The 16149-nt window shown below is 52.1% G+C and overlaps 1 protein-coding gene across 1 annotated transcript in view; it reads right to left on the bottom strand.

The window, feature by feature from the left end:
• The window catches only part of BIN3 (bridging integrator 3), a 64943-nt gene that overhangs the window by 7855 nt on the left and 40939 nt on the right, over positions 1 to 16149 (bottom strand). The window contains exons 7-8 of the mRNA XM_014951290.1: positions 5707 to 5848; positions 3010 to 3144 (exon numbers count right to left, since the gene is read on the bottom strand). Of these exons, the coding sequence (XP_014806776.1) occupies positions 3010 to 3144; positions 5707 to 5848 (277 nt within the window). The remainder of the gene's footprint in view (positions 1 to 3009; positions 3145 to 5706; positions 5849 to 16149) is intronic.

Genomic DNA, 16149 nt, shown 5'->3' with positions numbered 1-16149 from the left:
CTGTGAGGGTGGTGGAGCACTGGAACAGGTTGCCCAGGGAGGTGGTTGAGGCCCCTTCCCTGGAGATATTCAAGGAGAGGCTTGACGAGGCCCTGGGCAACCTGGTCTAGTTGGGGGTGTCCCTGCTGACTGCGGGGGGGTGGGACTAGATGGCCTTTGGAGGTCCCTTCCAGCCTGGACAACTCTATGATTCTATGATTCTATTTCTGGCTCCTCACTGACTCATGAAGTCACCTTGGGCGAGCCATTTCCCTTTTCTTTTATTATTTCAACCACCTGCGATGGGGGAAACGCTTGGAAGAACTCCTGGATGGACCTGGGGGGGGGCACAAACGAGTCATTAGGGGGGAATTCCGAACTGGAGGATCCCTCCCCAGGGGTGGAAGGATGCAGCCAGGGCTGGGAAGAGGGATGCAGCTCCCATCTAGGTCGGTGGGGATGTGATGGGCTGGAGCATCCATCTGGGACCAGCTCTTGTCTAAGCTGAGGGAAAGGCATCGAGTTTGTTACGACGCTGCCTCTTGGGTGTTAAAAACAAGGGTTTTGGTCACCTTTCCTAAGAAAAAGTCTCACCTGAGGAGAGGGGGGGATGGTGGCCAAGGAGCAAAATCAAGGATTTCTGGGACCAGCTCTTGTCTAAGCTGAGGGAAAGGCATCGAGTTTGTTACGACGCTGCCTCTTGGGTGTTAAAAACAAGGGTTTTGGTCACCTTTCCTAAGAAAAAGTCTCACCTGAGGAGAGGGGGGGATGGTGGCCAAGGAGCAAAATCAAGGATTCCCAAGGAAGAAGAGGGTAGGAACGGGGAGCCCCACAAACAGCACCCTGATGTTCCCCACTCCCATCTCCCCGTCCTCCCAGCACGTCATAGAACGATGGACTCACGGTTGGAAGAGACCTTGAAGATCATCAAGTCCAACCATCAAACCCAAACCAACCCATATCCCTTTGCCTTTTAAATCCCTCCAGGGATGGCAACTCCGCCCCGTCCCTGGGCAACCTGTTCCTACCTTGGACAATCCTGTTCCCCACTCCCATCTCCCCGTCCTCCCAGCACGTCATAGAACGATGGACTCACGGTTGGAAGAGACCTTGAAGATCATCAAGTCCAACCATCAAACCCAAACCAACCCATATCCCTTTGCCTTTTAAATCCCTCCAGGGATGGCAACTCCACCCCGTCCCTGGGCAACCTGTTCCTACCTTGGACAATCCTTTTTTTTGGCGAAGAAATTTTTCCTCCTCTCCATCCTAAACCTCCCCTGGCGCCAAGGAACAAAACAGAGGATGCCCAAGGAAGAAGAGGGTAGGAACGGGGAGCCCCACAAACAGCACCCTGATGTTCCCCACTCCCATCTCCCCGTCTCCCCAGCACATCACAGAACGATGGACTCACGGTTGGGAGAGACCTTGAAGATTATCGAGTCCAACCATCAAACCCAAACCAATCTATGTCCCAAGGATGGCGACTCCACCCCATCCCTGGGCAACCTGTTCCCACCTTGGACAACCCTTTTTTTGGCGAAGAAATTTTTCCTCCTCTCCATCCTAAACCTCCCCTGGTGCAACTTGAGGCCGTTTCCTCTGGTCCCATCACCTGTTCCTCAGGAGAAGAGACATCTCTCCACCCCTCCCCGTGGTGAGGAACCTGATGAGCCCAGGCAGGAGCCAGCTGGCAATGGGGGAGCCATCACGAGCCGAGCCTGGGGACACGGTGGCCAAGGACAGAGGGACAACGACGCTCCCTCCGAGGAGCCAGCAGGGTTTCGAGATCCCAGATGAGGTTTCAAGATCTCAGCCCAAACGACTCAGGGCTGGAGAAGGGGAAAAAAGCCAGGGATGGGGGGTGTGGAGATTTTTTTTTGGTGGTTCTGGGGAGTCTTTTTGGTGGTTGGGGAGGGGGGTGGCTGGAAGAGGGAGCCCCCCGTGCACCTGATTGTGAAGGGAACAGCCAGAACAGCATCCCCAGCACCCACCCGATGTGCATGGGCACCATCTGGTAGGTGAATCAGCCTGCAGACAACTCGCTGGCAGCTCCTCTGAGAGCCTTTTTCCAACCCCCCCACAACCCTCCCCTTGCCATCCTCCACCTCCCCACCCCAAATCGGAGGTGAGATGAAAACCCCCGCTCTCTGCACCCCCTTCCAGCACCTGGGTCACCCCCAGGAAGCTTCCCTTCCCCCCCCAAAAAAAACCCAAACCACTGTAGGATAAAAAAACCCACCATAACATGAGGTTTTGCCCACCTCCCTGCCCCGGACCACCCCCTGATCCGAGGCACGATGATGCCAAAAGTTCAAAACCGGATTAAAATCCCCCATAATTTGCTTTTCCAGCCCAAAGGGAAGGGCGAGAGGAGAAGGAAGGCGGGAGGAGGAGCAGCAGCTCGGCACAGAGGGAAGGTGGAGGATGGAAATTCAAGCAGGCTGTGGTTTATTTAGGCCACCCCCCTTCTCCTGCAAATCCTCGGGGTGGAGATCCTCCTCCTCCTCCTCCATCGCTGCCGACTCCGGGTACCCAGAGCCAGAACCGAGCCTTAAGGAGAGCCCTGAGCATCTCATCATCTCCAACAAGGTCCAACCCTCAGCTCCAGGAGGACAAATGCCACGAAACAACATACCCAGGTGAATAAAGCCACCAAATGCCAGAGGTAAATGTCCACTCAAGGCTCCAGCAGGGATCTCGTGGGACAGGACATGATGTGGACCCACCAGGAGCGGCCCCGATACGAGGAAAATCCATAAAAACCAGGGAAAACTCCTTTCTACCCATCATCACCGCAAGAACCTGGCTCTTCTGCCAGGACAAGGTCCAACCCCGTGTCCCATCACCACCTCCTGTGCCCTCTCACCACTCGGAGGTAACGACATTTGGGCAGAGATTGAGTGTTTGGGCAGAGCGTTGAGCTCCAGGAGGTACCTTGTGCTAAGAGGAACTCACCCTGCAAGGTGGGACCTCAGATGAGGATGCCACCCAAAAAGGCCACCTGGATGACAGGGAACAGCATCTCACCTGCGCCCGGACCAGCGACTCGAAGCTGGGTTTGAAGTAGTCGATGCGGCTGCTGTAAAACTTGGGCATTTCCTCCAGGAGCTGCTTGTTTTTGGCTTCAAAGTCCTCCTTCACCGGCCTCAGCTCTTCACGGGCCTGGGAGAGGAGAGAGGATGAGGAGTCAGACACCTGGGAAAACATCTGTCCCTTGGGCACATCTGCACAGAGGTCACCCCAGGCCAGCAGAGTGCTCTGCTTTGACCCGAGGACAACCAGTGACCAGCTAATGGAGCCTGGTGGGACCTAATGACCTGCTAACAGAGCTTGGTGGGACCCATGCAATCATCCAATGCGGCCTGGTGGGACCCAAGTGACCAGCTAATGGAGCCTGGTGGGACTTGTCGGACCATCCAGTGGAGCCTGGTGGGACCCAAGTGACCAGCTAATGGAGTCTGGTGGGATCCATGCAACCATCCAACCTCTGACCTGCACAAAGGCCACCCCAGGCCAGCAGAGTGCTCTGCTTTGACCCGAGGACAACCTGTGACCGGCTAATGGAGCCCGGTAGGACCAAATGACCAGCTAGTGGAGCCTGGTGGGACCCAAGTGACCAACTAAGAAGCCTGGTGGGACCAAATGACCAGCTATTGGTGCCTGGTGGGACCTATAAGACCATCCTGTGGAGCTTAGTAGGACCCAAGTGACCACCTAATAGCCTGGTGGGTCCCACGTGACCAACTAAGAAGCCTGGTTGGGACCAAATGACCAGCTAATGGTGCCTGGTGGGACCTATAAGACCATCCTATGGAGCTTGGTAGGACCCAAGTGATCACCTAACAGAGCCTGGTGGGTCCCAAGTGACCAGCTAATGGTGCCTGGTGGGACGTGTAAGACCATCCTACGGAGCCTGGTAGGCCTGGTAGGACCCAAGTGATCACCTAACAGAGCCTGGTGGGTCCCAAGTGACCAACTAAAAAGCCTGGTGGGGCCAAATGACCAGTTAATGGTGCCTGGTGGGACCTGTAAGACCATCCTACGGAGCCTGGTAGGCCTGGTAGGACCCAAGTGACCACCTAACAGAGCCTGGTGGGTCCCAAGTGACCAGCTAATGGAGCCTGTTGGAACCAAATGACCACCCAATGGAGCCTGGTGGGACCCAAGCTCTGACCCTGGACCACGGGCAAAGCCATGGGACACCTAGAGAAGCTCCTGCAGAGATCACGAGCCAGCAGGTCTTCTCTCCTTAGAAGAACAGGGTCAAAAACCAGCCCCAAAGCTCAGCCAGGCTGGAGAACATCCCCATCCACGTCCATTCCCAAGAGCATGGCCAGAAGATCCTGCCCCCCACCTTCATTTTTTGCCCATGACCTTCAGCTCAGCGCGTCCAACTGGCTTCTTTAAACAGAAGCGTGGGGAGAAAGGGAAATGTCTCTGAGCTGGTGTGGAAAAGGGCAGGAGGGGGTGGGCTGTGAAATATTAGACTGGTTCCAGTCTGCTGCTTAATCCTGGTGCCATTCCGACGGGAGGGGAGGGGGGACAGGGGGAAAAAACCACCCAGCCCAGCCCAGCTCCCCGGGACAACGCGCCGGAGGGATGGGATGGGATGGACAAAGCCTCACATCACACCAGGTTTAAGTAGATTTGAGGGGAAAGCCAGCAAATTCATCGTTTGCCATGAAAAGAGGAGCTTGGGGAGTCCCTGGGGTGGAGTTCAGGTGGGGCATCCAACAGGAGAAGACCTTGGGCACCACCAGCTCTGGTGGAAAGACCCAATAAAAGTCTGGTGGAAAGGCTCAATAAAAAAATATCTGGATGAGATTAGGCCATTTCCCAACAAATCTGAGCATCTCTCCCAAGGTTTGGGATCAATTAAGGTGTTTAAGCTCAGGCAGTGGTTAGTTGAGATCTATTTTTTGGGGTTTTTTTTTTTTTTGGGAGGGGAGCGGAATTAAATCTCACCCAAGTTCATTACGAGGGAAATACAAAAAAAAAAATATGAAATAACTAAAACCTGCTTAATCACCAGGACAAAAGCAATTCACATTTTTCCAGGCACCCAGGCTAAGAGAAATAAGCTGCTTTACTCTTAAATCGGAGGTCCCTTTTGTGAAGGCTGATCGGGTTATTCTTTAACACAAAACTTCATTTTTTTGCGAGGAAAACCAGCCGAAAATCCACCTTTTTTTGACGCTGAGAAAGTCAACTGCTCCTTCGAGGCTCCTCGGGAGGAGGAGAAAGGCTGCCATAGATTTAATTGTAAAAAATAAATCAGGATTTTCGCTCAAATTCGGGAGGGAGAAAAAAGAATCTGGCGAGGCTTCCCGTTAACCAATTTCTGCGATTTTTTCCACGACGAATTTCGCTAACAGGTGGCAAACATCAATCCCTCTCATCTTTCCCCCTTTTTCCCACCCAGCTGTGGAGATCGGGGTGTGGGGGGAGGAAAACCCACCCCTTGAGCATCCACTTGGGCACCGGCTGCTCCTCCGAGCATCCCCGACTCCTGGTTTTATTCCATTTTATGGAAAACCACCATTTTTTCCCCTTTCGCTGCAACTCAAAATTCACATTTTTGTTCCCAAGAGGCCTGCGTGGTGGTTTTACACCGAGAAAACATCCCTTCAGTGATGTTTTATTTCGGGGGGGGTACGGCGCGGGGGTGAAATCTCAAGGGAAAAAGGTTTTTCCTGCTTTTTTCCTGATTTTTGGGGTGGGTACCTGGTGCAGCTTGGCCAGGACGGGGCCCGTCCTCTCCTTCTCCTCATATTTCTCCACCTTGGACTGCAGGCGTTTGTAATCCTGCAGCGTTTGCTCCCTCCTCTTCACTGCCATGTTCAGGCTGGGGAAAACGCTGCTGAACCTGCCCCAAAAAAGAAAAAAAAAAATGGGAAAAAATTGTGGTTTTTTTGGGGGGTTGGGATGCAGCATCCAAGGTAAGCTCCCAGCTACAAGTTCCCAAATAACTCAAAATTCGGACCAAAAAACACCCAGGGGTTTCAACCGAGCTCGTTCCAGACATAAAAGCTTTTATTGCCATTTTCCAGGAGATTGGAAAAAAACCAGGTTGAAGGGATATATTGAGATTTTCAAAGCCTTGCCAGGGTGTTTTGAGAGAACTTGAAGCTTGGAGTTGTGTGGGGTTTGGTTGTTTTTTTTTTTAAGGTCAATTTTTTAAGGTCAATTCGTGTGTCTAAGGGCGTGTTTCAAAATAATTATAATAATAATAATAATAATAATAATAAAAACCCAGCCAATAATGCAAAGCCTGGTCAAAGTTACTTTGCAGGTCCCAACCTGCTTTGGAGTTCTCCTGCCAGCCCTTATGTTTTTATCATTAGTTCTTTATTTTTAACAGTTTCCCCCCCCCCTTCCCCCTTCTCTTCCAGCTGCTGTAGTCGGGAACACGGAGAGCACTTTATCTGGGATGGGGGGGGGGGACAGAAGCTGCCGCTGAAAACAAAGTTGTTTTCTCCACCAAGCGATAAAAAAAAGGAAAAATAAACAACTTTTTCCCTCCTCCCCCCTCCCCATCCCGATATAAAATTAGATAATGTGAAATTTCCCCAAGAGCGTGTTTGGAAAAGGAATGAGAGGGCGAGGAGTTGAATCGAAAATCCTGGAAAAAAATAAATACAGGGTAAAAAATAGATATAAACTGCAGCAATCTGGGCTTTTTTGGGGCAATTTTGGGGCTTGTTGCATACAGCTCAGCTCTGTAACCCCCCCGCCCCTCCCCAGAAGGATTAACAGCAGCCAACAATTAGCCAGGCTACGGGAAGGTTCATGTTATTAAAATGTGTTACAAATTGAGGAAACATGAACATCTGAGGGTGAGGGCAAAGAGAGAGAATTATTTTTGAAGGCGACAGAAGAAGGGAAAGCCAGAAACTGGCGCGTCCCTCTCCTCTCCCAAATCTCAGTAAATCAAATTATACCAGTGGGGACCGAGCTACGGGTTCGTATAAAATGGGTCACAGTATATATTAATTAATCTCCACAAATTATAGGGTCATTTTGAGGGGGGGAAGGCAGGAAAAAAAGTAATGAAAAATGGGCCTAAACAGCCTGGTGAGGGTTTTTGCTTCGGAGAGGGAAGAGCTCTCTTTAAATTAAAGAAAAATAAAACTAAAAAAAAACCAAACCTGTGCTGGGGGGAGCACGTTAGTAAAAAGAAAAGCACAAATCCCACTTTATGACTAATTTTCTTTAGGTGTAATCAGAACTGGGGTATTTTGAGGGGGGGAAGCCTGGAAAAAAAGTAATGAAAAATGTGCCTAAACAGCCTGGTGAGGGTTTTTGCTTCGGAGAGGGAAGTACTGTCTTTAAATGAAAGAGAAAAAAAACTAAAAAAAACCTAACCTGTGCTGGGGGAGCACATTAGTAAAAAGAAAGCCCAAATCACACTTTATGACTAATTTTCTTTAGGTGTAATCAGAACTGGGGTTAATACGGAGGCACCCGGGTTCAAACAAACCCATTCCCGGCACAGCCAGGGCTTATAAATAAAAATAAAATGATAGTATGGATTTTTATAATTAAAAATATTATTTTTTTTAAATGAAAAATTAATAATAATCTCATTTTCTGACGTGCCAGAGGGTGTTAATGTGCTGGACCGGGGGGTTGCGGAGGCAAAGCTTTCCCAGTTTGCAAAGGGGAAACACCGAATTTCATAGAATCATAGAATTTTAAGCATTTCTATCCGAATTATTTGTTTTTAAGCACCCCCCAGGAGACGACGAACTGGGGACACGTTCTCTGCTGCCTGGGGACAACCAGGGCTGGTCCCTGCCTGGTTCCTCCCGTGATATTTTCCTTCCAACCATGACTATTGCGAGAGGTGGCATCGGGAGCAACCTGTAAAAGCCATCAGTGTCACCCTTGGTGCCCGGTGTCACCCTGCCACCCGCTGTCACCCTGCCACCCGGTGTCACCCTGCCACCCGGCGTCACCCGGCCGCCCAGCTGCCCTCACATGGCTTTTTTTGGCATCCTCCCCACACCCCTCCCTATTATATTGAAATACCGCGGTGGCACCCAGCTCCCTGCAGGGACTCACCATCTCCTGGGCTGCTCAAATCATAGAATCATAGAGTTGTCCAGGCTGGAAGGGACCTCCAAAGGCCATCTAGTCCCACCCCCCCGCAGTCAGCGTCCTCCTTATATTGAGGGCTCCACACCTGCACACAATACTCCAGGTGAGGTCTCCCCAGAGCAAAGTGGCAGAATCCCCTCTCTGGACCTGCTGGCAACGCAGCTTTTGATGCAGCCCAGGATGGGATTGGCCTTCCCACTGCCTGCTCATCCCTCCCTCCCTCTCCAAAAATCCACCCCGAGAGGGGGCGGGGGAATAGGGATGGGTGGTACAGAAAAGGGGGTACCCAAATCCAGGGTTGGGGGGTGGTCTCCTCGGTATAAAAGCACAGCCTGCCCTTGGAAGGATCCCATCAGGGTGACATCCCCTGATGGGGAGGGTTTGGTACCAGCACACGGTCCCGGTTGGAGAGACACGGGATTAATTCCTCTTCTAAGGGTTGGGAAAACAGACCCTGGTGTCTCAACTGGGGAAAATTATTCACTTTACAGCCAGATCTGGGGGGTGGGATTCAAAATCTCAGTGTTTTCAGGTGTGGGGATGAGGAGGAACGAGACCAGGACGCTCGCCCTAAGGTGCCACCAGGATTATTTCACACCATGAAGGTCACATTTATAGAATCAAAGAATCATTGCCCACTGCCTGCTCATCCCTCCCTCCCTCTCCAAAAATCCACCCCGAGAGGGGTCGGGGGAATAGGGATGGGTGGTACAGAAAAGGGGGTACCCAAATCCAGGGTCGGGGGGTGGTCTCCTCGGTATAAAATCACAGACTGCCCTTGGAAGGATCCCATTGGGGTGACATCCCCTGATGGGGAGGGTTTGGTACCGGCACACGGTCCCGGTTGGAAACAGACCCTGGTGTCTCAACTGGGGAAAATTATTCACTTTACAGCCAGATCTGGGGGGTGGGATTCAAAATCTCAGTGTTTTCAGGTACGGGGATGAGGAGGAACGAGACCAGGACGCTCGCCCTAAGGTGCCACCGGGATTATTTCACACCATGAAGGTCACATCTATAGAATCAAAGAATCATAGAAGGACAAGGGGGAACGGTTTTAAATTGGAAGAGGGAAGATTTGGAGTAGATAACAGAAAGAAATTCTTTGGTGGGAGGGTGGTGAGAGCCTGGAACAGGTTGGCCAGAGAAGCTGTGGCTGCCCCATCCCTGGAGGGGTTCAAGGGCAGGTTGGAGGGGGCTTGGAGCAACCTGGTCTGGTGGGAGGTGTCCCTGCCCAGGGCAGGGGGCTTGGAATGGGATCATAGAACGGTTCAGGTTGGAAGGGACCATAAAGGTCTTCGAGTTCCAGCCCCCCAGTGGTCTTTAAGGTCCCTTCCAACCCAAACTATTCTATGATCATGCAGTGGCCCAGGTTGCCCCGAGAAGCTGTGGCTGCCCCATCCCTGGAGGGGTTCAAGGGCAGGTTGGAGGGGGCTTGGAGCAACCTGGTCTGGTGGGAGGTGTCCCTGCCCAGGGCAGGGGGCTTGGAATGGGATCATAGAACGGTTCAGGTTGGAAGGGACCATAAAGGTCTTCGAGTTCCAGGCCCCCAGTGGTCTTTAAGGTCCCTTCCAACCCAAACTATTCTATGATCATGCAGTGGCCCAGGTTGCCCCGAGAAGCTGTGGCTGCCCCATCCCTGGAGGGGTTCAAGGGCAGGTTGGAGGGGGCTTGGAGCAACCTGGGCTGGTGGGAGGTGTCCCTGCCCATGGAAAGGGTTTGGAATTAGATGATCTTTAAGGTCCCTTCCAACTCTGACCACTCTATGCTTCTATGAAACACCAAGCCAGTACCCAACGGTAGCTTTGAAACGGTGTTTTTTCCCGTTTCCAGCCCGTTTTCTCCACTCTCTCTCCCCGTGCCCGGCCCTTCCACGGCGCTCGGGCGTTAAAAAGAGGCAGGAGACACCAGAGAATTAACGCCGCAGCCATTTACATCCTACAAACTCCCCACCACGGGGGGAAGAGCCAACCCTTTAGCTCAGAAAGGCGGCAGAAGCCGATCAGCGACACACTTTCCATTCACTTTGAAGTTAAATCTGGTTTGAAAAAAAAAAAACAAAAAGGAAAAGGCAGCCCGTAATGGAAGGACATTGTACTTTTAAAACAAAATAGCTGGAGCACTGGATCTGAAGAGGCTGTTCCTGTGTAGGCACAGCAACTACTGTCTCACAAGGACTTTTAATGCATAGATTATACGCTGGATTTGAGAGAGAAGAAGGAGAGGAGGGGGGGGAAAGCTCATCTCCACCAGCTGTCATTAATAAAATGCACTGTGTCTCCAACCCACCTTCCCCCAGCCCCATCTCCACCAGCGTTAGGTGATGGGTTGATGAGGGATGTTCATGAGGATGCTCAACCCAACCCCCAAGAGATGCTCCAGAGGGGTTTTAAAGGCTGCAAAGTTGAACCCCCCCTTGAGTTTCTTCCCCGAGCAGCCACAGGGTGGGGATTTCCAAGGCGGTGGCAAAGCCCACGTGGCAGCTGAACTTGTCCCACTGTGGTGGTCCTTCAACCACTGGCACCAGTAGGAAGGACCAAGCCAGCTGTGGCTCCTTCAAGACATTGCCAGAGAGCCAACTGAGGTCTCCCTGGGCCACCCAAGCTCTCCTTGTGCCATCCAAGCTCTCCTTGTGCCACCTGAGGTCTCCCTGTGCCAACCATGCTCTCCTTGTGCCAAATGAGGTCTCCCTGTGTCACCCAAGGTCTCCTTGTGCCATCCAAGCTCTCCTTGTGCCACCTGAGCTCTTCCTGTGCCATCCAAGCAGCTCTCCTTGTGCCAACTGAGCTCTCCCTGGGCCATCCAAGCTCTCCTTGTGCCACCTGAGGTCTCCCTGTGTCACCCAAGCTCTCCTTGTGCCATCCAAGCTATCCCTGTGCCAACTGAGGTCTCCCTGTGTCACCTGAGATCTCCTTGTGTCATCCAAGCTCTCCTTGTGCCACCTGAGCTCTTCCTGTGCCATCCAAGCAGCTCTCCTTGTGCCAACTGAGCTCTCCCTGGGCCATCCAAGGTCTCCTTGTGCCAACTGAGCTCTCCCTGGGCCATCCAAGGTCTCCTTGTGCCATGGAAGCTCTCTCTGTGCCATCCAAGCTCTCCTTGTGCCATGGAAGCTCTCCCTGGGCCATCCAAGCTCTCCTTGTGCCATGGAAGCTCTCTCTGTGCCATCCAAGCTCTCCCTGCGCCACCCAAGGTCTTCCTGGGCCATCCAAGCTCTCCCTGTGCCATCTGAGGGAAGCTCTCTCTGTGCCATCCAAGCTCTCCCTGCGAGGTCTCCCTGTGTCCTGGGCCATCCAAGCTCTCCCTGTGCCATCTGAGCTCTCCCCGTGCCAACTGAGGTCTCCCTGTGCCACCCAAGCCCTCTTTGTGCCATCCGAGCCCTCCCCACGAGTCACCTGGTTTAATTTTCAGGCCGGCTCAGCCCAGCTCAAGCAGGGAAGGATGCTCCTTCCTCGGCCTGATCTGGATTGAGGCAAGAAGCTGCCTCCAGCTCCTGCAGGAATTACTCCCTCCCAATTCCCCATCGACCCAGCAGCTCTGAAATTCCCTCTGGAGTTCAGGAAAAAAAAGAAAAATATCAAAAAAGTGGGTTTCTTGCCCATGACGAAGTCCTGCCTGTTTTTTTTTTTTTCCCTGTGTGTACAGAAATAGGATCCCCCGCCAAGTGCCAGGGGTGGCAAACACCCCGTGAAGGGTGACAGGGAGATACGGGCTCCCACCGTTGCCAAGTTCTTCCCATGACTTAATAAACGGCTGCATTTCACACGTCAGCCCAGTGTCTTCACAAATATCTCATGCATGTTATTTACAAACCCTCCAAAACCTCCTGCCCATCCACAAACACGTCCCTGAGCCTTCCAATCCCTGCAGGAACGACCCTAGGAGGATCTCAAAGCTTCTCCCAAAGTCCTTCACCCTCCTGGCAGCTGCGGTGCCACCAGATGAGGACCATCGTTAGGACCTCACGGGTGGTGAGGACCATCCAAACAGCCTCAGCCACTCTGGAAAGCCACCAGATGAGGACCATCATTAGGACCTCACGGGTGGTGAGGACCATCCAAACAGCCTCAGCCACTCTGGAAAGCCACCAGATGAGGACCATCATTAGGACCTCACGGGTGGTGAGGACCATCCAAACAGCCTCAGCCACTCTGGAAAGCCACCAGATGAGGACCATCATTAGGACCTCACGGGTGGTGAGGACCATCCAAACAGCCTCAGCCACTCTGGAAAGCCACCAGATGAGGACCATCATTAGGACCTCACGGGTGGTGAGGACCATCCAAACAGCCTCAGCCACTCTGGAAAGCCACCAGATGAGGACCATCATTAGGACCTCACGGGTGGTGAGGACCATCCAAACAGCCTCAGCCACTCTGGAAAGCCACCAGATGAGGACCATCATTAGGACCTCACGGGTGGTGAGGACCATCCAAACAGCCTCAGCCACTCTGGAAAGCCACCAGATGAGGACCATCATTAGGACCTCACGGGTGGTGAGGACCATCCAAACAGCCTCAGCCACTCTGGAAAGCCACCAGATGAGGACCATCATTAGGACCTCACGGGTGGTGAGGACCATCCAAACAGCCTCAGCCACTCTGGAAAGCCACCAGATGAGGACCATCATTAGGACCTCACGGGTGGTGAGGACCATCCAAACAGCCTCAGCCACTCTGGAAAGCCACCAGATGAGGACCATCGTTAGGACCTCACGGGTGGTGAGGACCATCCAAACAGCCTCAGCCACTCTGGAAAGAAAGTCTAAACAATTAAACTCAGAATTTTAGCGTTTTAGCTGGACCAGGGAAAGCCTCCTGAGCAAATCCTGGTGGTTTCACAGACACATGGAGCAAAGGCAACGATTCCTCCTGCTGCAAAGTGCAGATGAGAAGCCCCAGAGCAGATGTGGGTATTTATTGATAAGCCCAACACCATCCTCCTCCCTCTGCTCCACCCAGGCCCTGCTTTTTTCGGGGATGAGAGGGTCTGACAGCCGTAACCACTCACAAATCCCCAGTTCCACCCCTTTCCTTACTCCACACTTCCTTTTTTTTTTTTTATTTAATACAAAGCCAAGAAAATCGAAGCCGACTTAAAAGCAAATTGGGTGGGGAAGGGGGCTAAAAAAGCTTAAAAAAAAAAGGTAGAAAAAAGCATTAGAGCCCCCGCCACCAAAGCAGCTTGAAGAATAAGCCGCCGTTGTTCCCTGTCACTTTTTAGGCAAAGGCTGCTGAGAGGGGATTACAGCCCAGGCGGCTTAAGAGGAGCAGGTGAGGGGAGATACGCAGGGATAACGAAAAGAAAATACAAATTACTGTCTCCCCCGGGGGCTGCGGGGGGGAGAGGGGGGAAGGTAAGGGGTGAACTCCTCTTAGGATGACAGTTTAGCCTGGGAAAAAAAAGAAAAAAATTACATATATAGATATAAATCACCTGTTTCTCTGAATGATAAATCACGTTGCCAGCTCGTCTCCACGCCATATTAGAGCCCCCGCCACCAAAGCAGCTTGAAGAATAAGCCGCCGTTGTTCCCTGTCACTTTTTAGGCAAAGGCTGCTGAGAGGGGATTACAGCCCAGGCGGCTTAAGAGGAGCAGGTGAGGGGAGATACGCAGGGATAACGAAAAGAAAATACAAATTACTGTCTCCCCCGGGGGCTGCGGGGGGGAGAGGGGGGAAGGTAAGGGGTGAACTCCTCTTAGGATGACAGTTTAGCCTGGGAAAAAAAAGAAAAAAATTACATATATAGATATAAATCACCTGTTTCTCTGAATGATAAATCACGTTGCCAGCCTCCCGTCAGCTTCCTGTAATTAAAAGGACGGGGCTGGAGAGACACAGCCAGGGGAGATAAAAGTGCCACCAGTTCGTTCCTTAGGCAGCCTGGCTGACACCTCTAGGCTTGGAAAATCAAATAAAAAAACTTCTCTCCCTCTCTGGCAGGAGGCTGCTGGAGAGCCCGGTTTGCCCGTCCTGGTGGGGATGCTGGAGGAGAAGGACCATCCCGCAGCGAGGTCCCTGAGCACCCCATCTTCTCCTCTCCAGCCCCAACCCTCGCCCTGTGGCTTCCCCTCATTTTTAGCACCAGTGATGCCAAAGAGGGGCTGGAGCTTTGGTGAAAGGGAAAAAATATCATTAAAACCTTCATTTTTCCCAATTTGCAAGTGTCTCCAGCACCATCCTTGGCAGCCCCGTGAGCTGGACAAGGCTGGAAGCCCACACGCTCCTCCCTGAGGCATTATTTTGGGGATAAGGGCTTGGAAAATGAAGGTAAAAGGAAACGGGGAGGGTCTACAGCTCTGGAAAGGGGCAAAAAGGGAGTAATAGAGCTGGGGAGGGTGAGATGTAAAAGGAAGGGAGGGTTGGATGAGAGGAGGAGGAGGAGGTTTGGAGGGGCCCGAGGGTGGCCGAGCGCGAGGCCAAAGCATCTGGGCTATGCTGGGGGATGCCTGCCATTCCTCAGCCCGTGCCCACACGTCCGTCGGGGGCCCGTCCACCCACCAGGAAGGGGGGGGGAAATTAAAACCAGCCCTTCCGACGGGGGGGGACCGCAAAGAAAGGAACAAGAACTGAAGCCGCCGGTAACAAAACAAAACAAAAAAAACAAAAAAAAAAAGGAGCGAGGTGGGGGATTAGGCTGAGAGGGGGCCAGGCAGCCATGTGGCTAGCTTTGTGCACGAAATCCTCATTAAGGGCTCGTTAAGGACATGAAAGAGGCTTTTCCTGCTTCCGGTCCCCCCCCGGCATCCCTGGGGTTGTTGGCGGCCGGTGATCTGCTCCGGGAGGAAAGGCGCCTCGAGGGTTCAAGGGGATGGGAGGGTTATGGGAGGAAGATGAAGACGCCCCCCCTCATCCGTGGATGCCAAGAATTGGTTGCTGTCGTAGAATCATGGGATGGTTTGGGTTGGAAGGGACCATCAAAGATCATTTAGTCCCTACCCCCTGCTGTGGGCAGGGACATCTTTCACTAGGTCACATTGCTCAAAGCCCAATCCAACCTGACTTTGAACACTTCCAATGATGGGATATCCACAGCTTCTATGAGCAACCTGTTCCCATGCTGCACGTTTGTGCAATTTTGTGGTTTTTCTGTCACTCCAGGGTTGTAATGGTTGCTCTGTATTGAATTGTCACTTCTCCCTTCTCTGGATGGAAATTAACAATTAAACTCAGAATTTTAGCGTTTTAGCTGGACCAGGGAAAGCCTCCTGAGCAAATCCTGGTGGTTTCACAGACACATGGAGCAAAGGCAACGATTCCTCCTGCTGCAAAGTGCAGATGAGAAGCCCCAGAGCAGATGTGGGTATTTATTGATAAGCCCAACACCATCCTCCTCCCTCTGCTCCACCCAGGCCCTGCTTTGGTCGGGGATGAGAGGGTCTGACAGCCGTAACCACTCACAAATCCCCAGTTCCACCCCTTTCCTTACTCCACACTTCCTTTTTTTTTTTTTATTTAATACAAAGCCAAGAAAATCGAAGCCGACTTAAAAGCAAATTGGGTGGGGAAGGGGGCTAAAAAAGCTTAAAAAAAAAAGGTAGAAAAAAGCATTAGAGCCCCCGCCACCAAAGCAGCTTGAAGAATAAGCCGCCGTTGTTCCCTGTCACTTTTTAGGCAAAGGCTGCTGAGAGGGGATTACAGCCCAGGCGGCTTAAGAGGAGCAGGTGAGGGGAGATACGCAGGGATAACGAAAAGAAAATACAAATTACTGTCTCCCCCGGGGGCTGCGGGGGGGAGAGGGGGGAAGGTAAGGGGTGAACTCCTCTTAGGATGACAGTTTAGCCTGGGAAAAAAAAGAAAAAAATTACATATATAGATATAAATCACCTGTTTCTCTGAATGATAAATCACGTTGCCAGCCTCCCGTCAGCTTCCTGTAATTAAAAGGACGGGGCTGGAGAGACACAGCCAGGGGAGATAAAAGTGCCACCAGTTCGTTCCTTAGGCAGCCTGGCTGACACCTCTAGGCTTGGAAAATCAAATAAAAAAACTTCTCTCCCTCTCTGGCAGGAGGCTGCTGGAGAGACCAGTTTGCTCGTCCTGGTGGGGATGCTGGAGATGAGGGACC

The sequence above is a fragment of the Calidris pugnax genome, unplaced genomic scaffold (assembly GCF_001431845.1).
Source record: "Calidris pugnax isolate Ruff unplaced genomic scaffold, ASM143184v1 scaffold6, whole genome shotgun sequence".
Lineage (NCBI taxonomy): Eukaryota > Metazoa > Chordata > Aves > Charadriiformes > Scolopacidae > Calidris > Calidris pugnax.
Note: the sequence above shows the minus strand (reverse complement) of the source record. Positions and strands in the feature narration are given on the sequence as shown.